Source organism: Somniosus microcephalus, chromosome 9 (assembly GCF_052327205.1).
Source record: "Somniosus microcephalus isolate GS21.2 chromosome 9, FLI_Smic_1.0, whole genome shotgun sequence".
In the NCBI taxonomy this organism is placed as follows: domain Eukaryota; kingdom Metazoa; phylum Chordata; class Chondrichthyes; order Squaliformes; family Somniosidae; genus Somniosus; species Somniosus microcephalus.
The window spans coordinates 10,152,535-10,180,141 of NC_140995.1; the positions used below are offsets into that span (position 1 = coordinate 10,152,535).

General features: G+C 43.8%; 1 protein-coding gene across 1 annotated transcript in view; it reads right to left on the minus strand.

The window, feature by feature from the left end:
- The window catches only part of LOC147112253 (protein FAM200A-like), a 46,125-nt gene extending 22,927 nt beyond the window's left edge, over positions 1 to 23,198 (minus strand). Inside the window, exons 1-4 of the mRNA XM_085996351.1 lie at positions 22,830 to 23,198; positions 11,701 to 11,908; positions 3,974 to 4,133; positions 281 to 394 (exon numbers count right to left, since the gene is read on the minus strand). Coding sequence (XP_085852477.1) covers positions 281 to 394; positions 3,974 to 4,133; positions 11,701 to 11,908; positions 22,830 to 22,860 — 513 coding nt within the window. The 5' untranslated portion in view covers positions 22,861 to 23,198. The remainder of the gene's footprint in view (positions 1 to 280; positions 395 to 3,973; positions 4,134 to 11,700; positions 11,909 to 22,829) is intronic.
- Positions 23,199 to 27,607: the final 4,409 nt, after the last annotated feature.

Here is a 27,607-nt window from a genome sequence, read left to right on the forward strand (position 1 = left end):
TAACTGTTTGTGATGGATCTTAATTTTAACGATGGATAAACACATATTTTTGCTACTCCCTGGGCCACACATCTCCATGCATTTGAAAGGGGAGGGTTAGCAGTCTGCTACCAAACCACTGCCAATGTTTCTCTTAGCCAGCTGACAGGATATACAGGACAGAAGTCAGTGGAGATGCTCCATTTTAAGATGCTAATTCAACAATTAACTTACAACTATATTCAGACAGCGCCAGGCAAACAGATATGCTAGAAACTGAAATGGTTAACATGCAGCTTACCTCTTTAGGAATAGATACTTCCAGTGTGGTTTCTTGGGGAGCTTTGATTGCAATTACAATCTGTTCTTCGAAGGCTTGAAGGCTGTGTATGTCCTGATAAGTTACATATGCTAGTGTATTCCTTTGTTAAGTTAAACGAATTGCAATATGTGGAAAATACAGGGATTTTAATGATAGACTGATGCAAATGTTAATTTGAAATACTACATGAAAGCACAGTTGCAATTCTTCTGCAGCTTAAGGTGAATTCAAGTTTAATCATACTAGTTTGATGCAGGTTTATCCCAGAACATAGTAAAACAATATCACAACAGATTTTAAATGTAAATATGCCACTAGTTTCTACCACCTTTGAGACAAATTATTTCAGGAGTGCAAGACAAAATGCAGAGAAGACTTAAATACACTTTTAAAAACCATGACTATTTAGTGGGACTGTACTCACCAAGATGAGGGTTGTTCTTTATCTATAAATTTCCCCATGGCCTCACTCCGCCCCACAACCCAGCTCAGACCCTCCACTCATCCAAGTCTAGACAATCATGTGTCCCCTTGTCCCTGTTCCACCATCAGTGCAAGTCTTCAGTCACCACAGTCATTGTTTTATTCAGAGGTCACACCATGGCTAGAGTAGGGAATGGAAAACGTCATGCTGATACAGTGGGGGCGGTTTTTAAGGTTGGGAATTCTCTTGGTACGCCCTTCCAACCTTGCTTCACCTCTCCTCACAGTACAAAAGCCCCCTCTCAAAACCTACCTCTTCAACCTCGCTTCTGGTTACCTTTTCTAACTGCTCGCTAAAGGGACAATAAGTCTATCTTGTTATCGTTGTGCTTGGAATGGAATATTGCCAGCATCAAACACTCTCCGAGATGGTATAGCGCAGCTGGATGCACAGTGAAGCTGTGTCTACAATGTGCCTTAGCTCCAACTTTACAAGCATCCCAACTGCATTAGCATGGCATTTTCCATGTCTCACACCGGCATTGTTGTAGCCCATCAGTTTAGTGCCAAATTAGAGACCATTTATTCTGTAGGCTCATCCCAGCAGGAACTGGATTAAGACTACTCAAACTTATTTCCCATAGAATCTTTAGTCAGAAGACAGAGTCTTTCATCCCATCAGCGTGGGCTGGATATTAAACCAGCTCCTATGGTGAAAGGCCAAATATCCCCTTAATACACATTCTAACGAGTGATGAACTCAATGGGTTTCACATCTCACCCAGCATGCATCAATATAATAGACGGTCTCCCAGAATAACAGACTATTAATACAATTGTATTATCTACCTCGTGCGAGCCTGCACACTCTACAACAGAGACCTGCCCCAGTTGTCAGTCGCGTTGACTGGAGCAGTACAAGTGCTGCGAGCACTCAAGCTAGGAACACATTGGCTGCTACAACAGCACCCCAACGTCCCCCGTCCCCCCGCAACCCCAAACAAATCTACACAGAAGAGCAGCCGCAAAGTCTCTCCTACTTGTGGTAGGTACTATTCCTAGACACTGTGGCTACCTGAAACTTTATCCCTTGTATGTCAAAGGCCAAATGCGAAGATAATCACCACTTACTGTACAAGGATTGTTAAATATTATATGTATATACACGAGGCTTCAGGAAATGAAATTATCCCACTGGTACTCTAACTGCAGTTCTTTTTACAAGTCCTGCATCATTTCCAGCAACCTAAACCAGGGCAAATCACATGTTCTAGTCTCACATTTTTATTCGAGTTATTTTCTCCTCACCAGCTATTATGCGGATATCACATCCCCTACAATCCAGAGCACGTTTTAACCTGGCCAATTATCTGGGTAAATGCACAGCAGTTATTGGAATGTGTGAGGTGCTAGCACAAGATTCTCTTCTCTTTGAAAAGCAGACTAAATCTACTCTTATCAGACTGACATGGAGACTCTAAACCAACAGTAAAACAGATAAAGAAACAGTATAAAACTGTCAGGCAGTCAATCATACCCTTCATTATTCTCTTTGATAAATAAAATAAAGATGCCATTCACTTCCTCTTTATACAGAGACCTTAAAACAGAAGCTCACATCTTACATTATGAAACAGGCCACAGCATTTAGCTCCTCTGCTGGCTGGCACAGTGCTAAACACAGAACCTCCCTGCTGGCTGGTGCAGTGCTAAACACAGAACCTCCCTGCTGGCTGGTGCAGTGCTAAACACAGAACCTCCCTGCTGGCTGGTGCAGTGCTAAACACAGAACCTCCCTGCTGGCTGGTGCAGTGCTAAACACAGAACCTCCCTGCTGGCTGGTGCAGTGCTAAACACAGAACCTCCCTGCTGGCTGGTGCAGTGCTAAACACAGAACCTCCCTGCTGGCTGGAAAGCTGAAACTAACTCTTGAGCCCATGATACCCAGTATAATCCAGTCACTGGAGACCCCTGGCTACGTACTGGCTATCAAAGAAGCCAATCAATGACCTTGTTCCCTTTTCAAAGGTCTTAAGACACAGCTGTCCATCAAACCCACTAACCTAGGCTCAGCCGAATTCTTTGATCAGTGCTGAGGTGACTTGGGAGTATCTCCAAAGACATGTCCAAACAAATGACGACCACACCCATGTCAATAACTACCAGATGGCCAACCTTGACAAGGCCAAAAAGTGTGATTAAATGGCCAGAGCCACTGCATTCAATCAAGACCATAAGAGACCGTACCGCGTTTTCACCAACACTTCACACCTTGTGAAGACTACTGCAACCAGCCTGTCTGATCTCTGAGCTTGTGGCTTTTCCTTTGAGAAATACTCGGTGTCTCTGTGGGATTCAAACCCCTCACATGCTGTTTCTAGCCATAAAGAATCCCAATCATAAATTTAATAGACAAAAAGTTCATTTGTCACGTCCATCTTCTTGAGACTTTTCTTCAATTGCATTGGTACAAACTTATTTTTGTAAAAAGGTACTATCCAAATTTCAAAACTTTCAAAATAAAAGCTGACATGCAGTACAGGTAGACTATCCTTTATCCGAAAACCTTGGGACCAGCTGTGTTTCGGTTTTCGGAATTTTTCGGATTTCAGAAGGTTTTCATCTCCGTATCTGACAACAAACACTGTTGCTTAGCAACAGCTTGTAAACACTCGGGCCCTGCCTTGGAAGCGTCTCTGAAGCTGTTGCTAAGCTACAGAGACTCTTTCCACAGCCTGACTGTTTAAAAAAATGCTAGGGGAAGAAAAAAAACCTAACAAAACGGCTGCTGATTTCTGCCGTTAGATCGAGGTTTCCGGCTCCCCCTGCTCCGTATCTGAATTCCTTGACTTAGCGGGGGTCTGGGGCTCGACTGCCGCCGCCAGTTGTGGGAAAGCCGGATATCGGCTGACTCCTACACTAAGCTGGCCCGCAAATCAGGTCGGGGGGGGTGGGAAGAAAAGACTATCGGACGGGCCGCTGTATTGTTGGGTTCACTCTCCCGGTACCTCCTTCACACTGCCCGGCTCAGCCTGCAATCTCCTACCCAGGAGGGAACTCTGTGACCCTCTGCCCTGCTCACAGGGAAAGGCAGAGCTCCCGGACCACTCCTGTCATGTTTGGCACCACTCAGGTCATGTCGTGCGCACGACTTACGCTCCACAAAAAAACTTTCGGTTTTTAGAGGTTTTCGGAAGTGCGGATAAAGGATAGTCTACCTGTAGTAACTTTTTTAAGAACCAAAGGATATCTTGCATTTTCTTTGTCTTCTGTTAATTTGTATAACTGATGAGCACAGTCTTTGATTAATTCATCTAGTGAATCCTCTACTGTTGTCAGGTCTGCCAGTTCTTTTTTCAGTTTCTGAGATTGAGCTTCATATCCTAGTCTTTCATGTGGATTTTTGCCTCTAAAAAAAAACAGAAAAATTATTATTCCACACTAGTTTTTAGAAAAAAACTTTTTTATTGCTTTAGAAGGTAAAGCAACTGGTTAACTTTTTTCAAAATGTTGCATGTAACAATGATGCTAACACAAACAAATCCATTGTGGAAAATTTACAAAATATGTCTACATTAAAAAAAAAATGTTTTGCTACCCTGATGACTTAGTGGATAAAGGCACCCCCAGGTGTAGGATTGAGTCATATGGACTGAACTCTCAGGATTTCATTTCCTGTCTCTTCTCACCTGAACTCAACCAAAGCAGCAGTAGTTCTGACACGAAGCATGAGCCTCAGCATCTCTGGGAGAGGAAGCAGGATGAAAAAGAGACATGGTTTTCATCCCGATTGCTATCCAGTAACCCCTGCTGGAAAATGTGAATGTATGGGCATCAGGTGAGGACAGAATTGGGCTAGCTTGTGATTATCTCCATAGCCAAATAGATTTTTTGAAACTCACCATCCAAGCTCAAACATGGAAAACGGCCACTTGAGTATGGTACCAGACTGCTTCCAGCAAGATGGAGAAGGAGGACAGAGTTACATGAGCTGTAACCTCTAAACAAGCTAAAGCAAGTACAAAGGCAAGCAAAGTAATAGTAGAGCCTTGCCAGTTGGAGATTCCATTGAGACACACATTGATAATGAGATGAGTAAACAGGAAGTTCTTCAGTAGATCAGTTATAGGTTTTCCAGGGGCTCGAGTTAAGCACAAATATAACAGAGTAAAAGATTTGAAGAAGAAGAAATTGCTTTACATGCTGGTATAATAAGCAATTAGCAAAGCAATGATTCATCAGTAGTCCATGTTGAACACCACTTGAAGGATGCACTGAGGATAGCAAGAGCACAGAATATACTCTGAGTGATGGACTTCAATGTCAATCATAAGAACATAAGAAATAGGAGGAGTCGGCCATACGGCCCCTCGAGCCTGCTCCGCCATTCAATAAGATCATAGCTGATCATCGACCTCAACTCCACTTTCCCAACGGTCCCCATATCCCTCGATTCCCCTAGAGTCCAAAAATCTATCGATCTCAGCCTTGAATATACTCAAAGACTCAGCATTCACAGCCCTCTGGGGCAGAGAATTCCAAAGATTCACAACCCTCTGAGTGAAGAAATTCCTCCTCATCTCAGTCTTAACTGGCCTACCCCTTATCCTGAGACTATGCCCCCTAGTTCTAGACACTCCAGCCAGGGGAAACAAACTCTCAGCATCTACCCTGTCAAACCCCTTCAGAATCTTGTATGTTTCAATGAGATCACCTCTCATTCTTCTAAACTCCAGAGAGTATCGGCCCATTCTACACAATCTCTCATCATAGGACAGCCCTCTCATCCCAGGAATCAATCTAGTGAACCTTCGTTGCACCGCCTCCAAGACACGTATATCCTTCCTTCGATAAGGAGACCAAAACTGTGCACAGTACTCCAGGTGTGGTCTCACCAAGGCCCTGTACAATTGTAGCAAGACTTCCTTACTCTTATACACCAACCCCCTTGCAATAAAGGCCAACAGGCCATTTGCCTTCCTTACTGCTTGCTGTACCTGCATGCTAGCTTTCTGTGTTTCTTGCACGAGGACACCCAAATCTCTCTGAACACCAACATTTGAAAGTTTCTCACCATTTAAAAAATATTCCGTTTTTCTATTCTTCCTACCAAAGTGAATAACCTCACATTTCCCTACATTATACTCCATCTGCCACCTTACTGCCCACTCACTTAGTCTATCTATATCCCTTTGCAGACTCTGTTCTCCTCACAGCTTACTGTTCCACCTAGCTTAGCTTTGTATCGTCAGCAAACTTGGATACATTACACTCGGTCCCTTCATCTAGGTCATTAACATAGATTGTAAATAGCTGAGGCCCCAACACTGATCCTTGCGGCACCCCACTAGTTACAGCCCGCCAACCTGAAAAAGATCCGTTTATCCCTACTCTGTTTTCTGTCCGTTAGCCAATCCTCAATCCATGCTACTATATTACCCCCCAACCCCATGAGCCCTAATCTTGTGTAATAACCTTTTATGTGGCACCTTATCGAATGCCTTTTGGAAATCCAAATATACTACATCCACTGGTTCCCCTTTATCTACCCTGCTAATTACATCCTCAAAAAACTCTAATAAATTTGTCAAACACGATTTCCCTTTCATAAAACCATGTTGACTCTGCCTAACCATGTTATGATTTTCTAAGTGCCCTGATACCACTTCCTTAACAATGGATTCCAGCATTTTCCCAACGACTGATGTCAGGTTAACTGATCTGTAGTTCCTCGTTTTCTCTCTCCCTCCTTTCTTGAATAGCAGAGTTACATTTGCGACCTTCCAATCCGCTGGGACCGTTCTAGAATCTAGGGAATTTTGGAAGATCAAAACCAATCAAAACTATCTCTTCAGCCACCTCTTTTAGAACCCTAGGATATAGGCCTTCAGGTCCAGGGGATTTGTTGGCTTTTAGTCCCATTAGTTTCTCTAGTACTTTTTCTCTACTTATATTAATTACGTTAAGTTCCTCACCCTCATTAGTCCCTTGGTTCCCCACCATTTTTGGTATGCTTTTTGTGTCTTCTACTGTGAAGACAGGTACAAAATATTTGTTTAACGTTTCATCCATTTCCTGTCTCAGCCTCGAAGGGGACCAATGTTTACTTTTATTACTCTTCCTTTTTACATACTTGTGGAAGCTCTTGCAATCTGCTTTTAGATTTCTGGCTAGTTTTCTCTCATTTTATTTTTTCCCTTATCATTAATTTTTTGGTCATCCTTTTCTAAAGCTCTCCCAATCCTCAGGCTTACTATTATTCTTCACAACATTATCAGCTTCTTCTTTCAATCTAATGCTATCCATAACTTCTTTAGTTAGCAACGGTTGGATCACTTTTCCCATGGAGTTTTTGTTTCTCAATGGAATGTATTTTTGTTGATAATTACGAAATATTTCTTTAAATGCTAGCCACTGCTTATCTACCGCCATACCTTTTAATCTATTTTTCCAATCTACCTTAGCCAACTCGCCCCTCATACCTATGTAATTGGCTTTATTTAAGTTTAAGGCTCTAGTTTCGGACTTAGGCATGTCACTCTCAAACGTAATGTGAAATTCTATCATATTATGATCACTCTGCCCCAGAGGATCCTTTACTATGAGATTGCTAATTAACCCTGTCTCATCACACAATACAAGATCAAAAATGGCCTGTTCCCTGGTTGGTTCCATGACGTATTGTCCTAGGAAACTGTCCCGAATGCATTCAATGAACTGGTCCTCCAGACTGCCTTTGCCAATTTGATTTGTCCACTCTAAGATTAAAGTCCCCCACGATTATTGCATTACCTTTGTTGCAAGCTCCTACTATTTCTTGATTAATATTCTGTCCAACAGTATAGCTACTGTTAGGGGGCCTATATACTACTCCCACCAGTGTTTTCTGCCCCTCGTTATTCCTTATCTCCACCCATACTGATTCTACTTCCTGATCTTCCGAGCCGAGATCCTTTCTCTCTACTGTCCTTATGTCATCCTTTATTATCAGGGCTACTGCCCCTCCTTTTCCATTCTGCCTGTCTTTTCGAAACATCAAGTACCCTGGAATATTTAGTTCCCAACCTTGGCCATCTTGCAACCACATCTCTGTAATGGCTATTAGATCAAACCCATTTATCTCTATTTGTGCCACTAGTTCATCTATCTTGTTATGAATGCTTCGTACATTCAGATAAAGAGCCTTTAATTTAAATTTTTTACCATTATTCCCTGCTTTGACCTTATTCTCTGCTGCACTGCTACCGTTAAACTCTCTGTCTGCTTCCTGTCGCACTCTGCTCATTTTTACCCAAATCGCTACACTGCTCTATTACCTTGACCCTTCTCTTTAGATTTCTAAATTTCCCCTCACCTAACCCATCCCCCCGCTTTTTTAGTTTAAAGACTTATCTACAGCTCTAGTTATTCAATTCGCCAGGACGCTGGTCCCAGCCCTGTTTAAGCGGAGCTCGTCCCGACGGAACAGCTCCCTCTTTCCCCAGTACTGCTGCCAATGCCCCATGAATTGAAACCAAGCGTGACTCAGTAATACCACCACTGACTGAGCTGGCCGAGCCCTGAAGGAAATCGCTGCCAGATTAGGCTTGCGGCAGGAAGCGAGAGAACCAGTAAGAGGGAATAACCTACTTGACCTTGCCCTCACCAATCTACCTGTCGCCAATGTATTTGTCCATGACAGTATTGGTAGGAGTGACCATTGCACAGTCCTTGTGGAGACTAAGTCCAGTCTTCAAACTGAGGACACTCTCCATTGTGTCATGTGGCACTACCACCGTGCTCAATGCGATAGATTCAGAACAGATCTAGCAGCTCAAAACTGGGCATGCATGAGGCGCTGTGGGCCACAAGAAGCAGCAGAATTGTATTCCATCACAATCTGTAACTTCATGGCCCGGCATATCCCTCACTCTACTATTACCATCAAGCCTGAAGACCAACCCTGGTTCAATGAGGAGTGTAAAAGAGCATGCTAGTTGTAGCACCAGGCGTACCTGAAAATGAGGTACAAACCTGGTGAAGCTACAACACAGGACCATATGCACGCTAAATAGCAGAAGCAGCATGCTATAGAGAGCTAAGCAATTCCACATCCAGTCGTGAATGATGGTGGACAATTAAGCAACTTACTGAGGAGGAGACTCTATGAACATCCCCATCCTCAATGCTGGCGGAGCCCAGCATGCCAGTGCAAAAGAGAAGGCTGAAGCATTCCCAACCATCTTCTGCCGAGTGGATGATCCTTCTATAATAAAAACAGAAAATGCTGGAAATACTCAGCAGGTCAAGCAGCAGCTGTGGAGGGAGAAACAGAGCGAACGTTTCATGTCGATGACCTTTCATCAGAACCTTTCGGCCGGTCTAACGAAAGGTCATCGACCTGAAACTCTTCTCTCTCCACAGATGCTGCCTGACCTGCTGAGTATTTCCAGCATTTCAGATTTCCAGAATCCACAGTATTTTGCTTTTGTATTAGTGAATGATCCTTCTAGGCTCCTCCTGAGGGCCCCACCATCACAGAATCCAGTCTTCAGCCAATTCGATTCACTCCACGTGATATCAAGAAATGGCTTAGTGCACTGGACACTGGATTACAGGTCCAGACAATATCCCGGCTGTAGTGTTGAAGATGTGTGCTCCAGAACTAGCCGCGCCTCTAGCCAAGCTGTTCCAGTATAGCTACAACACTGGCATCTACCCGAAAATGTGGAAAATTGCCCAGGTATGTCCTGTCCACAAAAAGCAGAGCAAATCCAACCCGGCTAATAACCATCCTATCAGCCTACTCTCAATCATCAGCAAAGTGATGGAAGGAGTCGTCAGTTGTGCTATCAAGCGGCACTTACTCACCAATAACTTGCTCAGCTTGGGTTCCACCAGGAACACTTGGCTCTAGACCTCATTACAGCCTTGGTCCAAACATGGGCAAAAGAGGTGAATTCTAGGAGGTGAAAGTGAGCGCCCTTCACATTGAGGCAGCATTCGACTAAGTGTGGCACCAAGGCGCACTAGTAAAATTGAAGTCAATGGAGATCGGGGGAAAACTGTCCAGTGTCTGGCCAATATTTATCCCTCAACCAACACCACTAAAATAGCTTAATTGGTCATTTATCTCATTTCTGTTTGTTTGTGGGACCTTGCGGTGTGCAAATTGGCTGCCTTGTTTCCCTACATTACAAAAGAGTACACTTCAAAAGTAATTAATTGGCTGTGAAGAGCTTTGGCATGTTCTGAGGTCATGAAACACATTATACAAATTCTCTCTTCCTTTGCTTTTCAACAACTGTCAAAAAAAACTCAGTTTAAGTAAGAAACAAGTTAATAGTAATGAAGGAAATAATACAAATGGACATTAAGGGGGACCAGCCACCAAGAGAAGGAGTCTGCCAGAACACAGGATCCAGCAGACAACATATAGACACAATCAAAGTCAGAAAGTCAACAAAGAATATGGAAATGGAGAAAGAAGATTCACACTTTGCTGTGCAGACAAATGCACAAACATCATTTGCCTGGTGGTAGGGTAAAAGTGAACATGGGTGGGTGGAACATCCCTGCTACTAAGAAATTCTCCTCAGGTAGAAGAGTGGGATAATTTAGGAAGGGGACAATGTTAAAAAATTGTACTTGAGACGTATTTCCAAGATGACTGCATCCGTGGAGACCTTGTTCTGATATTTCAGTTTAAATAGTTGACTAAAAAAAACACAAGTGAGCACATTTTACGGAATAAATGTAAATGGAAATTGCATTATATATGAAAAAAAGTTTGACAATAATTCAAGCAGTCTGTGGAAGGAAAAATGCTATTCATTAAATCAAGTTAGCCAAGTCTTCCATATATAAATTAATTACCATTCAATACAACACACTTATACCATCAAATTTGACACCTTACGACAATGCAATACCTCATTCCTGCGCTAGCAGGAAGCAACAAGGTACCGACATTTCATTGGATGACCACTTTGAGCAGTATCACTCAGGCATACCCAATGGCAGTAATCACCTGTAACTAAATTTACATGGCAGCTCTCAATTTTTGTTTAAGTGAAGCATCGCTGCCAGGTTGGAATCTTGGATGAATCAATTCAGAGAGAAAATTAAGTTTGCTAAAATGTTTGTACAGGGAGTCAATTCTTTTAGTTCTTGAAGTAATGCAATTCAAAGTTATATGCAATAGCAAAAGACATCAACCTCTTTTTATATCCTTTCCCATTGTTATTGGGACACCCAATGTATTAAGTCATCTAAGGGAGGGGATCGATTACAAGAGGAACAGTACTATTGCAAAGAAAGAATCAGTTGAGGTAGAGTAAAACCAAAAACTGGGCAAATTTTTGCTCATTTGGGTGAGAAACCCAACACTGAGGAATACAATCTAGTATTATTGCGCACTTCCAGAATGGGTACAGCACAAATGAGATTTAGACTAGCTTCTTCTGCCAACAATGTGCCTTCACACACCAGCGTGACATTCCCATTTAACAGAATAGCCATCTTTGTGTACTCCAAGTAAGGCAAGTTAGTCCCAGTGTGGAGGCTCAGTTGTCAAGGCTGAGATAGACAGACTTTTGGACTCTAGTGGAATCAAGGGATATGGGGATTGGACGGGAAAGTGGGGATTGGACGGGAAAGTGGAGATGAGGTAGAAGATCAGCCATGATCTTATTGAATGGCGGAGCAGGCTCGAGGGGCTGTATGGCCTACTCCTGCTCCTACGTCTTATGTTCTGGACTCAGAACAAATAAAATGTTTACAAAAGGTCTCATTGAATAATAATATGTTTCTACTTGTAAGCTGCATTCACGTCAAAGTAAAAGGAATGTCAACTTCCAGTCAAGGTTATTTTAAGGAAAAAAATCAGGGAGTCCTGAAAAGCATCACATGTTTTAGCATCCACCTTTTCAATGGACATAAACTGAAGTAGAGGAACATCCAATAAACCAAACAATGTATTATGAAAAGTAACTTACATCCATTCAATTAAGTTTTTGGATTTTTTTCTCACAAGACGAATCCCATCCAGTACGTTGGTGATATCATAAACCCTTCTCTTTCGTGCCCCAAGCACCCTTGCTACATCGTTCATGTCAAGAACACCATCAGGAGCCTGCTTCACAAGTTCCATAAATTGTTGAGTTAGACGTACTAAGGATACATCAAAACGTGGCTTTCTCACCGCTACAAAAAAGAGGAAAATGCAATTAATCGTCACTTTTCAAAACTAAAGTACCAGAAATATATTAGGCCGTAATGAGCGGCCCCTATGGGTGCATACAAAGTGCATACGCGCCCGAAAGGGCCGCGCAAGTTCCGGGTTTTTACACGCGAAGCGCATGCATGCAAACCCGGAACTTGTGATCGGTCAAGAATTTGAAAGAATTTTGACAGATCCAACACATCCCCGGGAAAAGGGCATCCGCGGGCGGAGAGTTGGGCCAACTCCTGAACAGCAAATGCCCATGAAATTCTTACACTATAAGGCCTGCTTTTACCAGCAGAAGAGTTTAAAAAAAACATTAAAATAAATTTTTATCCATCATTTGTACATTAAAAAGGTAAGTTTACTTTTAGCCCCTTTAAAACATTTAAATTTATTTTTCAAAAAAATGTTTGTTTTAAATATTTAATTAAATGGCATTTTAATTAATTTTAAATATGTAATTTTTAAAAATGTATTTGATGTGTAGATGTATTTTTTTGGGGGTATTCCCATTCGTGCTTATGGGGTTTCCGTACATACAGAATCCCGATAAGAATGAATGGGGATTCCCTTCTTTTATTTGTTGGGCCGGCCCACACGATCCCAGGGGCGCTTGTGAACCGCCTGCGCCCTGGGACATGTGGGCCTCTACCCGTGGGTACCTGGAGAGGCCCAGGACCGCGAGTCTCCGCACCGCCCGGACCACCAAGTACGCGGGCATTTTATTTGCGTATCGGAGGCATTTCCCCGCGGGAAACCTCCGACTGCAAATTCAGGGCCAATATTTAAATAAAATTCAATAAAAATGCAATTGAAATTACACATTGGTTTATTCATGAGAATACAAAAAAAGAGAAACATATTGTTGCCAATGGTAAGGGATCCCCACTCCAAAAAATGTCATTTAGAAATAGCATATCAATATTGTGGAACTAAGGTGTTTGATTTATACTTTTGTTATTTTAACGATGTCACACAGGGCAGACAGTATAACAACAACAACTTGTGCATATATAACATATATAGTAAAACGTCCCAATGAACTTCACAGGAGCGTTATCAAACAATATTTGACACCGAGCCACATAGGAGGTATTAGGACAGGTGGTCAAAGGGGTAGGCTTTAAGGAGCGTCTTAAAGGAGAGAGAGGTAGCGAGGTGGAGAGCTTATGGGCCGAATTCCAGAGCTTAGGGCCGAGGCAGCTGAAGGCAGGACTCTCATTGGTGGAGCGATTAAAATCGGGGATGTGCAAGAGGTCAGAATTAGAGGAGTGCAGATATCTCGGAGGGTTGTAGGGATGGAGGAGGTTACAGAGATAGGGAGGGGCGAGGCCATGGAGGGGGTTGAAAACAAGGATGAGAATTTTAAAATCGAGGCGTTGCCAGACTGGGATCCAATGTAGGTCAGCGAGCGCTGGGGAGATGGGTGAACGGGACTTGGTGCGAGCTCGGATACGGGCAGAGTATATAATGTGTTATCACCAAACAGTTAAAAAAAATTAATAGACCAGCCAAGACAAAAGGACGGGGTTGGGGGGTGTTGAAAGTAACCCATCAAGAGATACAGTGGAGTATCATTACCACCACATAAATGTTAGCTGCCATGTCAGTACTCTTGGGGAAAAGGACAAATATAAAACATTTTCCAAGGTGAAAGACTGAACTATATCATATCTGCATACAGGAAACTTTGTGCTATCCGGCACCGATGGGACCGAGCTGTTGCCGTCCCATCAAAACTGCCGGACAAACCAGCGCTAATATTGAAACATACGGAGATTTTGAGCTCCGTACCTGGCAACAAACCCTGTGCTTCTAAACAGTCGGCCGTATCTTGCAAGCGTCTCTGTAGCTTAGCAACAGCGAGACCTTGCAGAGCCTGACTGGTGAAAAAAAAGCAACGAAAAAAAAACCTAACGAAACGGCTCCTGATTTTTGCCGGTGGCTCAAGCATTCCGGACAGTTAACCTCCGGATAAACCAAAGTTTCCTGTATACACTTTACACAATTTTCTCTCTGCTCATCATAGACTGGGTAGTGCCCACTCGATGCTCATCCTCCTGAAGTAAAAAGGCAGCTACAATATGTTTTTCTCCTCTTCTTCCCTTTTCAGTCGATTTGCCCCTCTCCCTTCCCAAAGGCATCGACTCCTGGCTGGTTCCACGCATACTTTGCCAAATGGCCATTCTTCGTGATATCAAAGGTTGATACGTGATACTACCAAGATGGGACACAAAGCTGAACCCATCATAGCTTCACTTGAGGCTGTTAGTGATCAGAAGCCCTGGCTGCTTTCTCCTTCTACTCAGGGGTGCTGAGGCCAATTGTAGCATCCTATCACAGTGAGCGCATGCAACCCAGCAGACTTGGGATTCAACATGAGTATGTCAGCTAAACCCTCAGGGGAATCCATTAACCAACAGAGTCTACCCTGTGCACTTCATTTACCTCCACATCAGCAGACAGCACAGAACAGGTGGCATAGTGGTTAGCACTGTTGCCTCACAGCGCCAGGGACCCGGGTTCGAATCCGGCCTCGGGCAACTGTCTGTGTGGAGTTTGCACATTCTCCCCGTGTTTGCGTGGGTTTCCTCCGGGTGCTCCGGTTTCCTCCCACAGTCCAAAGATGTGCGAGTTAGGTTGATTGGCTATGATAAATTGACCCTTAGTGTTAGGGGGATTAAATACATGGGGTTACGGGGATAGGGTGGGATATGTGTTGGTGTAGGGGTTACGGGGATTGGGTGGGATATGTGTCGGTGCAGGCTCGATGGGCCGAAATGGCCTCTATCTGCACTGTGGGGTTTCTGTGATTCTGTGAACAGGATTGCTCGGCAGGCAACAAAGGAAGAATAGGACATGTTATAGAGACAGTCCCTCAACCTCCAAAATACTTCACTGGCTGTGAAGCGCTTTAAGATGTCCTGAGGTCATGAAAGGTGTTGTATAAATGCACCTAATCTAGAGCCGTCTTTTGTCTCTCCGCTAGTCCTATCACCATCTCGTCTGGTTTGGAATACCTCTTAATGTCTCTTCACTTCTCTCTTGTTCTCTCATCCCCATTTCCCAGACCCCAAACTGGCCTTTTAATCTGTTTCATTTCCTGTGTTTTTTCAGTCCTGAAACGTTGACTCGGTTTCTCTCCACGGATGTTGCCTGGCCTGCTGAGTTTTTCCAGCATTTTCTGTTGTTATTTTATATAAATGCACGTTCTTTGTCAATAAACAGATACTAGAATCGAGTGCTCCCAGCCATGCTTGCAGCTGCACATTTGTACCACCAGATGGGGCTTCAAAAGCTCCAGTTCCCAGGTTTCTGGACATTTTCAAAGACGAATTCTTTTACTCCTGGGGGTGGGGAATTAATTTTAAACAGGTTTAAAATTAACATTTTGTGTTCTCAAGTGATTTTCTATAATAATTTTGACAAAGTACCACATAGAAGGCTGGTTAACAAAATTGAGGCTCATGGAATAGGTGGGTCATTGGCAGCTTGGATAAGGAATTGGCTTAAGGATAGAAAACAGCGAGTTGTGGTAAATGGCTGTTTTTCAGAATGGAAGATGGTAGACAGTGGTGTTCCCCAAGTGACAGTGCTGGGGCCACTGCTTTTTTTTTGATATATAAATAAATGACCTGAACATTGGAATACGGAGTAGAATTTCTAAATTTGCCGATGACACCAAACTTGGGGGTGTGGCAAACAGTGAGGGTGATGCCAATCAACTGCAAAAGGACATAGAAAGGCTAGCAGAATGGGCAGACAAGTGGCAGATGGAATTTAATAGAGAAGTGTGAGGTGATGCATTTTGGCAGAAGGAACAGGGAGAGGCAATATACTCTTAATGGCACAGTTTTAAAGAGTGTGCAGGGACAGAGGGACCTGGGAGTTAATGTACATGGGTCCCTGAAGGTGGCAGGACATATTGAGAGAGTGGTTAGCAAAGCATATGGGATCTTGGGCTTCATAAATAGAGGTATTGAGTACAAAAGTAGAGAAGTTATGCTGAACCTTTATAAAGCGCTGGTTAGGCCACAACTGAAGTATTGCGTCCAGTTCTGGTCACCACACTTTAGGAAGGATGTGAAGACCCTTGAGAGGGTGCAGAGGAGATTTACCAGAATGGTTCTGGGGTTGGGGGATCTTAGCTACAAGGACAGGTTGGAGAAGCTGGATTTGTTTTCATTAGAGCAAAGGAGGTTGAGGGGTGATTTGATAGAGGTGCACAAGATTATGGCGGGTTTGGATAGGCTAGGCGGGGAAAGGCTGTTCCCAATAGTTGATGGTACAAGGACTAGGGGACACAGATTAAGGTTTTGGGCAAGAGATACAGGGGGGACGTGAGGAAAAACTTTTTTACGCAGCGAGTGGTGAGGACCTGGAACTCGCTGCCGACGGAAGTGGTGGAAGCGGAGACACTCAATGTTTTCAAGGGGAGACTGGATAGGCACTTGAGGGAAATAAACTTGCAGGGCTACGGGGATAGAGCGGGGGAATGGGACTGACTGGATTGCTCTGCAGAGAGCCGGCACGGACTCGATGGGCCGAATGGCCTCCTTCTGTGCCGTTATGACTCTATGATATCCTTTGATCGATTTTTCCTCCCCACCTCCCCCAGCCCACTGGTCCGTGTGAGTAGCATCTGCTTCTCCCCTGCAGAGTCTTTGACTAGACTGCCAAGGCTCTTTTTCCTCTGAATTTGCTGTTTCATTCAACCCAACATCCTTTTCTGGCTCCCATGTTAGCTGACATTGTTAACGGTTCTCTCTCCTCAGCTACTGTCCCCCTCTCCTCAAAAAAAATCAACCGTTGACCCCTCCGTCCTTGCAAACTACCGCCCCATCTCCAACCTCCCTTTCCTCCCCAAAGTCCTTGAACGTGTTGTTGGCTCCTAAATCCGTGCCCATCTTTCCCGCAATTACATGTTTGAATCCCTCCAATCAGGTTTCCGCCCTTGCCATAGTACCGAAACGGCTCTCATCAAAGTCACAAATGACATCCTTTATGACTGCGACAAAAGGTAAACTATTCCTCCTTGTCCTTCTTGACTTGTCTGCAGCCTTTGACACGGTTGACCACTCCATCCTTGTCCAACGCTTCTCCACCATCGCCCAGCTGGGTGGGACTGCACTCGCCTGGTTCCATTCATATCTATCTAATCGTAATCAGAGAATCACCTGCAACGGCTTCTCTGCCGCTCCCGCATCATTACCTCTGGTGTCCCCCAAGGATCTATCCTCGGCCCCCTCCTATTTCTCATCTACATGTTGCCCCTCAGTGACAGCATCCGAAAACACCGTCAGTTTTCACATGTATGCTGACGACACCCAGCTCTACCTCACTACCTCTTCTCTCGACCACTCCACGGTCTCTAAATTGTCAGACTGCTTGTTTGACATACAGTTCTGGATGAGCAGAAATTTTCACCAATTAAATATTGGGAAGACCGAAGCCATTGTTTTCGGTCCCCACTACAAACTCCGTCCCCTAACCACTGACTCCATCCCTCTCCCTAATATCTGTCTGAAGCGGAACCACACTGTTCGTACCTTGGTGTCATATTTGACTCTGAAATGAGCTTCCGACCACATATCCGCAGCATAACAAGGACTGCCTAGTTCCACCTCCGTAACATCGCCCGTCTCCGCCCTTGCCTCAGCTCATCCGCTGCTGAAACCCTCAATCCATGCCTTTGTTACCTCTAGACTTGACTATTCCAACGCACTCCTGGCTGGCCTCCCACATTCCACCCTACGTAAACTTGAGGTCATCCAAAACTCGGCTGCCCGTGTCCTAACTCGCACCAAGTCCCGTTCACCCATCACCCCTGTGCTCGCTGACCTACATTGGCTCCCGGTTAAGCAGCGGCTCGATTTCAAAATTCTCATCCTTGTTTTCAAATCCCTCCATGGCCTCGCGCCCCCCCCCCACCCCCATCTCTGAAATCTCCTTCAGCCCCACAACCCCGCCCCTCCGAGATATCTGCGCTCCTCTAATTCTGCCCGCGAGCATCCGATTATAAATCGCGCAACTATTGGTGGCCGTGCCTTCTGTTGCCGAGGCCCTAAGCTCTGGAATTCCCTGCCTAAACCTCTCCGCCTCGCTACCTCTCTTTCCTCCTTTAAGACGCTCCTTAAAACCTACCTCTTTGACCAAGCTTTTCGTCACCCACCCTAATTTCTCCTTATATGGATCGGTGTCAAAATGTTTGTCTTAAAATACTCCTGTGCAGCGCCTTGGGACGTTTTACCACGTTAAAAGCGCTATATAAATACAAGTTGTTGTTGTTATTCAAGTAGCGGGAATTTCAGTCAGATCCCTGCTCTGCCTTTGCTTCTGGGGACAGTAATGGACTATTTATGCTGCTGGACTAGTATTCTAGAGGCCTGGACCAATAATCCAGAGAGGGAGAGTTCAAATGCCATCATGGCAGTTTGAGAAATTTAAAAAAAAAACTGGTACCAGTAAAAGTGACCATGAAGCTATCGAATTGTCGTAAATACTCAAGTCGTTCAGTAATGTCCCTTACGGACGGAAACCTGCTATCCTTAGCTGGTCTGGTCTGTGACTCCAGTCCCGCACCAATGCGGCTGACTCTTAAGTGCCCTCTGAAATAGCCTAGCAAGCCACGCTGCTGTAGTCATGGCCTGTTTCTCCTTCTGCACTCAGCCAGGTAAATAGCTACAGGAAACTCTCTTAACCGGCACCTAAATATCCGGAAATCTCTCTTAACCAGCAAAATTCAGGAGTAGGTTCAGGTAAGTTTTTACTGTATATTATTGGCCGTGTAACCGGGGTTCCTGGATCTGTGGTCGTGTAACCGGGACTCCTGCACAAGTGCCGTGTAACCAGGGCTCCTGCACCTGTGGCCGTGTACGGGGCTCTCGTACCTTGGTAAGTTTACCTCTCTGTAATCCGGACTTTTTGATCAACCGGCACCACGCCGGTCCCGTCGGTGCCGGATAAAAAAAAAAAGAGTTTCCTGTATAATGATCATCCCTTGAAGAGATTTTGAACTACTGGACATTTTAAAGCAAAAGCAAAACTATTAAGGACCGAAGGTGGCTCAACGAACAGCTGCCTCCACATTCCTTCAACTTCAAACAGGCTTTGTGTAACCACTAGTACGATAGCAAAATACTGCAGATGCTGGAAATCCGAAATAACAACAGTTGCTTAGGGATGCCACCCTTTGCTTAATAGAATGTAGGAGAGCACCAGACATGTATGAAATAAGACCAATCCTACAAGTGTTAAAATGGGAAACAGGTAAGCGACATTTTTGAGTATTTGAACCTTTTTCTTTAAAACTGTGGACATATTTTCACCACCTTTGTTTCAGACTTTTCTTGTAGCGAAGCCCTTGCATCCTACATCCTTGAGAATGTTTACACTTGCCCTGATAATTGGTAAGTTACATAGCGTGTCCAGGATAACAAACATAAAACCCTTCTTTAGATTGCTTTAGCTACTAATTCTGTCCCATGCTGCCACAGTATTGTCTTGGTTGTTATAAAATAGTGAATAATCTAACAAATCGTGAATAACATCACTCGTGTACACATGGAATGTGCTAAAATCTTGTACATTGCACTGTCATACCTTTTTGTTGATATAGTTATGCGAGCAAAACATTACGCACACGAAGCACAAAAATAAAGCAATGCACACAAAATAGAGCCAATTCAGAAAGAGTCCTAGGCTGTAATCAAATGTCAAGAGTTCAGATGCCAATTGAGTACAGTAATCTGAACCATTTTACTAAATTACTTTTGAAATTGACTCCAAGATATCAATTACAGTGTAAAAAAGAATCAATTATATTCAACTAATTAGCATCTTCCACAATGCAAAACATACAAACTACAAATCAGTGTTTACTTAGAAGGAGAACATGAGGAAGTACTTCAGGGATACAGTCAAATGTGTGTATTAACTTCTTCACTCTTTCCCCCCTTTTAGATCTATTTTCAAGCAATTCCAACAACTTATGTCACAGCTGCCTTAAGGAGATCGTCACTCTTTTCAAAATTATAAGAAGATTTTGGAGCAAGTACTTGCAGTGAAAGGAACCTCATTCCAAATTGTCCCATTTTAAAACCAGTCAATGGACAATGATCAACGCAAAAATGGAAAATGCTGTAAGCACACAACAGGTCAATCAGGGTTCACAGATGCTCCTGGGGTTGGCCCAGGTGGCCATCCACAAGTCCAGGTTGGAAGCGGCCTGTGGGGGTGGTCGCTCTGGCTGCCTGCCTCTCCGCCGCAGCTTTGTCCACGCCCGGGTGACCCAGGAGGAGCGCGCGGTGCACTCGAGGCCTTCCATGACCGGTGGGCACTGCAGGGACTGGAGAGCATATTGGACGTGGGTGGCAATATTACTTAATTTGATGTTTCTTTTGTTTTTCACTGCCTGTGCCCCTCTTAAAAAAAAAGGGGCACTTCTGTTATGTTTCTACCAGCGCAATTCACACCCCATCTAGAGCCATCCTTTGTTCCTTAACCTGTCCCATTACCACCTCCTCTCGCCTTGAATATCTCTTAATGTCTCTCAATGTCTCTTAATCTCTCCTGCTTTCTATCCTATCACGGACCTTTCCTTTTGTTCTTTCATCCCCTCCCCCTTTTCCCAGCCCCTAAACTTGCTTTCCATTTCCTGCTTTTTTCTCAGTTCTGACGAAGGGTCTTCGACCTGAAACGTTAACCGTTTCTCTCTCCACGGCTGCTGCCTGGCCTGCTGAGTTTTTCCAGCGTTTTCTGTTGTTATTTCGGATTTCCAGCATCCGCCGTATTTTGCTATCGTATTTGTTATGTTTTTGTTTGTTTGATGACACTGGCATCCACAAAGAAAAAAAGATTTGGTACTCTGACTGCGACCAATCAAGATATTAAGTGACCACCAACAACTACTTTTCAAGGGTTAGTAGTAACATGAGCTTTAGGCCATCCTTTCTCATCCAATACCAAAATTATGTTGCAAGGCAGTACAGTGCTGAGTTTTTTTTTGATGGGGCATGAGGTGAGAATGATGCATACTTAAAAATATTGGCCTGAAATTTGCTATCAGCGGCAAAGCAAAGGAGTTCCCCGCTGGTCCCAAAGTAAGCTTCGGTGAAAGATCTTGCGATCTCCGTGCCGAAAAGTTTGGGTTTTCCGACGTGTAATTTAAATCAACGGAGTATAGTGGGGATCCCCTTGTGTGAACTGCTGTGATGGCAACAAGCTTTCTAAGCAGCCAATTAAAACAGAGAATGCTCACAGACAGCAAACAAGGGAAGTGAGTAAGCTCTTAAAATTCTAACTTTGTAAAAATGTTATGGAGAGCAAAACAAAGATTGGGGTCCTCACATGGGGAAAAGGCAAACCTGAAATAAAGATGAACAAACTTAAATTTAAAAAAAAGTTAAAACATTTTAATTTTTAGTCCGTGGAGGAGCAGTGAATGACAGACTGCAACGTCAGGATTTCTGCATTAGGATGTGCTAAATCCTGAAGTTGCGGTCAGTTTCAAAGGTGAAGTAACAGCGAACGCTGCCAGTTCGCCATCACCAGGACCGCAAATTCTGGGCCAGTGTTTAAGAACAGCGGCAGTAAAGCACATGTGAATTAAACAGTAGAGACAGCTCATTTGTTATATGTGCATTCAGGGTTATAATCAATATGCACCCAAACAACTGAAATAAATTCCAGAAGTACATCCTTCCCCTTCCAGCATGAATTTCCTGGTGATATTAAATTAAGTAGAATATAATGCATTTTGGAAATCTGACCCAACTCCCGAAACATGGTAGGTTTTGGGCAAGGGGGGGAATGTGAGGAAAACTTTTTTACGCAGCGAGTGGTGAGGACCTGGAACTCGCTGCCGGCGGAAGTGGTGGAAGCGGAGACACTCAATGTTTTCAAGGGGAGACTGGCTAGGCACTTGAGGGAAATAAACTTGCAGGGCTACGGGGATAGAGCGGGGGGAATGGAACTGACTGGATTGCTCCACAGAGAGCCGGCACGGACTCGATGGGCCGAATGGCCTCCTTCTGTGCCGTAGGACTCTATAACTGTAACAAAAACACTACGAAACTGTAATTGCACCAGAATTACAGAAGGTAACGGTTACTCTGTAAACGCACTGCAGAGAACAATGACCAGACCCAATACTTTCAAATCAACTTTTATTGTCATTGTTAGTGCACAAGTGCAGTACAACGAAATGTAGGCTTGCAGAACTCAAGAGATTAGAACAAAAAAAAAGTTAATACACAAGCCTATGTATCTGCGCATGCATGGAATACACCCGGACAACCCAGCTCCCTTTCCCCATAAGCAGACTTCCGTTTACTTCCAAAAGCAAAATACTGCTGATGCTGGAAATCTGAAATATAAACAGAAAATGTTGGAAATACTCAGCAGGTCAGGCAGCATCTGTAGAGAGAGAAACAGAGTTAACGTTTCAGGTCGATGACCCTTCGTCATCTCTCTACAGATGCTGCCAGAAATGCTGAGTATCCAGCACTTCCTGTTTTTTATTTCCGTTTATTTCCCTTTATTATTGTGCAATTCAATGGCAACCGAATCTTGCCAAGATTGGGCTTCACATGGTGGATGGAGTAAGCACTCACTGTGCAGCAGACGTAATGTAATGTAAACACTCCCTGCGTGTTGTAGACAGGTGCACGTGGATTTTGTTATTGTTTTTAGTAATCATAATGATATTTTAATGAAAGACTGTCCACCTTTCGTCAAGTTAAAACTGAATGAGGCCCGAGGGTAAGCAGTGCTATCTGGGTGGTGATGAGGAGAGACAAGCTTGGGACACGGGGTCCCACACAGGTAAACACACCAGACCCGGAGGGAGGAGAAGGAGCCCGGGCTGGTGCTCAAGGCTCAGTAACTCAAAAGACTCACCGTAGACCATCTGCCTGAAATCTTCATCCATGGTTATTCTTTGTGATTATAAAAGCCACTTATCTCTCCAACTCTGCTCCTGACTCAGGGGCGGCGACAACTCCCCAGCTTCCCCCTTGGCTCGACCTACAAGCGGTGGAACCGAACGAGCCCAATCCGATCCGATCAGATACCCCAGCCTGGCTCAACGCTGATCGCCTTTCCCTGAGGCCGGGCTCCGCCGCCCCGCTGGTTACCGAGCAGGAGACGCCGCCGCCGCCGTTTGTTGTTTATTTTTTCCTCTCGCTCTCGCTCGCCCCAAAACGGCAAAATGGCGCCGCGCATGCCCAGAAGGCGCCGCCCTCAGGCCGGGCGCATGCGCGCCGAGCCCCGCCGTTCCCCCTTGCCGCAAAGGCGCCTTTTTTCCCCGGCCGCCATCTTGTTAAAAAAAAGAAAAGACTTTGCTTTTTTTTAAATACCGCGCCTGTTCACGACCACCGGACGTCCCGTAAGCACTTTACAGCCAATGAGGTACTTTTTTTGTTGTTGAAGTGGAGTCACTGTTGTAATGTGGGAAACGCGGCAGCCAAGTTGCGCACAGCAAGATCCCACAAACAAGCAATCCGATAATGACCCAGATAATCTGTTTTTTTGTGTTATGTTGGTTGAGGGATAAATATTGACCCCAGGACAGTGGGGATAATCCCCCTTGCTCTTCTTCGAAACAGTGCCCATGGGGATCTTTTATGTCCACCCAGGAAGGAAGGATGTTCCCGATGGTCGGGGAGTCCAGAACCAGGGGTCACAGTCTAAGGATAAGGGGTAATCCATTTAGGACAGAGATGAGGAGGAATTTCTTCACCCAGAGAGTGGTGAACCTGTGGAATTCTCTACCACAGAAGGCAGTTGAGGCCAATTCATTAAATATATTCAAGAAGGAGTTAGATATATTTCTTAAGGCTAAAGGGATCAAGGGATATGGGGAGAAGGCAGGGACAGGGTACCGAATTTGGATGATCATGATCTCATTGAATGGCGGAGCAGGCTCGAGGGGCCGAATGACTCCTGCTCCTATCTTCTATGTTTCACCCGAGAGGGCAGACAGGGCCTCTGGTTTAACGTCTCATCCGAAAGACGACACCTCCGACAGTGCGGCACTCCCTCAGCACTGCACTGGGAGAGTGTCAGCCGGGCTTTATGAGCTTCAAGTCCCTGGAAATGCGACTTGATCCCACAACCTTCTGACTCAGAGGCGAGTGTGCTACCAACTGAGCCACAGCTGACACAGAAACAAAAGACTTGCATTTTATATTGCGCCTATTCACGACCACCGGACATCTCATAAGCGCTTTACAGCCAATGAAGTACTGAGTTTTTGGCGTGTAGTCGCTGTTGTAATGTGGGAAATGCGGCAGCCAATTTGCACACAGCAAGCTCCCACGAACAAGCAATTTGATTGCTCAAGGCCTTCTGCGACCGGTGGGCACCGCAGGGACTGGCGTGCATCATCTCCCATGACAACCAAATTTTAATTTAAGTTGTTAAGTTTCATTTAATGTTTTTGTTCAGTTACAGTTTATTTGTTTTATGGTCCATACCAAAATAATACACTCAAAGGGTGGACCAATATCAGAGGGAAAAAAACAACAATGTGATAATGACCAGATACTCTGTTTTTTGTTATGATGGATAAATATTGGCCAGGACACCAGGGATAGCTCCCCTGCTCTTCTTCGAAATAGTGCCCATGGGATCTTTTACATCCACCCAAGAGAGCAGACGAAAGGTCATCGACCTGAAATGTTAACTCTGTTTCTCTCTCCACGGATGCTGCCCTGGCCTGCTGAGTTTTTCCAGCGTTTTCTGTTATTTGGGAAATACTAACATGGAAGTGCTCATTTTTATACCCTTTTGATTGTAAAAGCTGACCTTTTTATGTATATCTTTTAAAGAAGGTCCATTCTCTACATTTTTAAATGGTTGCTGTAGTGCTGATTTAAATTATAGGAGAAAATACATTGCAAATCCATTTAATATGAATAGATTATTTTTTTTTACAGAAGGACATAGACATTGGTAGAGTTTACATTTTGTTGCAGAGGCTATGAACACTGGAATTGACATGATTTCTCTCCACGGATGTTGCCTGACCTGAGTTTTTCCAGCATTTTCTGTTGTTATTCTGGAATTGACATGTTGGCTCCAGTTTTCAAACTGCCCCTTACTGCAGTTTAACAATCTTCCTCTGTGTATTTTTATTGCCTTTATCAATTTTTAAAAATCTTTCAAAATTTAAACTAGCTTTCAAATGTATGTTTTAAGAGTAAATGAGAATAAATAGCACTAAATGTCACAAAGGAAATGCCATGGATAACTTGAGGGTGAATTTCAGCGAAAGAGCTCAATAATAACACACAAGTTCACAATTTTTTGTGAATTTGTGCATTTAAATGCCACTATTCCCATTTAATATTGCAACTATCTGGATTTTGAAGCAGGCCGGGTGAGTAAGGTAAGGGGCAAGTCTTACAGGACTGAGTGTAAGACTTTCTGAGCCATTTTCAGAATGTGAGGAGTATATGCAGCAGTGAACTTCAAGATGTGGGGATCTTTAGTGGTGGTGTGAGGAAAAGTCTCCTGTAGTTTGACATGGAGAACCCTACATCATTTACTGATGAGTCTCTAAATTAGAGCAAAGCGGGGACTAAACTTCAAAGGGAGGAGATTGTGACTGAACATTTTGAATGTATATCACAATGGCCCGTATTTTGTCAGCGGCGAACGAATGGCGCTCAGCATTCATTACGCTTACAGCTGCCCGCAGACTTTTCGTGAACTTTTGCGCTGCAATTTCTGTTAATTAGAGAGCCATTTCAGCGCGGCACCCTCTACAGGGGCTCTGAGACCCTGTGTGAGCAGGGAAAACAACAGCGTGTCTGATCAATCAATCAGATTGAAGAATCGTTACTGAGACACGCAGAGTTTAAACCAGGAAGTGTACGTTAGAATATTTAAATCAATGTAAAACCACGAACAGAAAGCGAAATAAAGAGAGGGAAAGAAAGATGGAATTAAGAGAGAGATAAAAGAGCCAGGAAAATAAAGTTTAAAAAAATATAATTAAAAATTTTTAAATCTCCAACAATAATTGAAACCTGAAGGAATGAGACTCCACACTTGTAAAAGTTAATTTTCAGTGCCAGAGAGGTTGTTTGGTAGTAATTAAGACTTGTCGTGCCGTTAAAAATTCACTTACACTTGAATGGACAAACCCTAACTTTTTCCGGCATGTTTAGTGGGTATCTAGTAAGTACTGCAACTACACGCCCTTCATGTGTTATAATGTCAAGTCTCTTGGTGAGGTAATGGTGTGGCGAAGCTTGTGGAGGATCAGGGCAAATTGGACTACAACTTCCTGATTTCCGCGTTTAACTGTGCATATGCGCACGCTGGAAGTTGCTGTCTGATTTACCCCGTAATAACAGTGAGTGCTGATAGCCTTACCGTTACTCTTACTGCAAAATCCGGGGCATTATGTGCCACCTTTTCTGTTTATCATGCGTGAAAGAACCAGTCTTAGAATTTTTATGCTCAGCTATCAATCAGTGAAAATGTAATGTTCCAATCTGCTACAGAGGGCTCATGCATGTTGTGACAAACAAACAAATAAACTCCGATATAAATCCAAACATGACATCATAACGAAAACTACTGACATCTGTTCATTCATTTAAGCTGCCAGTCTTTTACAATCTCTTCCCTCTTAAGTCTCACACACTGCCTCTTACACACATGCACACCCAGTCTCACAATCAGATACACACCAGGACAAGAGAGAGACAGGAATAGAAAAGACACAAATACACAAAAAGAGTAGAGTAAATGAATATTTTTCACATTGGCAGGATAGTGGTGTGCCCAGGGATCTATTGGGACCTCTTGTTTTCCATTTATATAAATGTTTTGAAAATGGGCACAAAATAAAGTATATCAAAGTTTACTAATGATGCTAAATTAAGGTGCATGGCAAACTGGAATAATGCAAGAGGACATAGGTTGAAAGATGGGGACCGATGCAGTTCAATACAGAGATTTGTGAGGTAGCAACTATTGGGGAGGGGGAGTGAAAACTATACATTAAAGGTAAGATTTTTTAAAAGCCTAGAGGAACAGAGTGTAGGAGTACAGATACATAGATCATTAAAGGTGGGATTGCAGGTAGAAAAGGCCATAAAAAGGCAAATGGGATTCTGGGTTTTATACATAGTGGCATTGATTCTAAAAGCAGGGAAGTGATGTTCACTTTGTACAAGGCATGGTTAGGGCATATTTGGAGTGCTGCATGCAATTCCTGGTACCCCATATGAGAAGGATATTACAATCATCGTAAGGGTACAGCAAAGATTCACTAGATTGATACCAGGAATAAAATATTATAATTATCAAAAAATCGGGGATGTTTTCACTGGAGTGGAAAACATTAAGCGTGACCTAATAGGAGGTTTTCAAAATTCTGAAAGGCTTTAAAAGGGTAAACAGTGGAATGTTGTTGCTGAATTGGGAACAGGAGGTTGAAGATGATCATTTGAAGAACAAAAGGGGATGTTTAAAAAGGGGATTTTCCCCCCACAAGGGGTCATTAGGGCAAGGAATACTTTACCACAAGTGGCTATTGAGGCAGAGATTGTATCTTCATTTAGAGTATAATTGGATAGGTATTCGAAAACAAAGAATATATCAAGATATAGCTCTAGCTGGGGAACTAGCACTGGTATAGGCACAGTAGGCCAAATTACCCC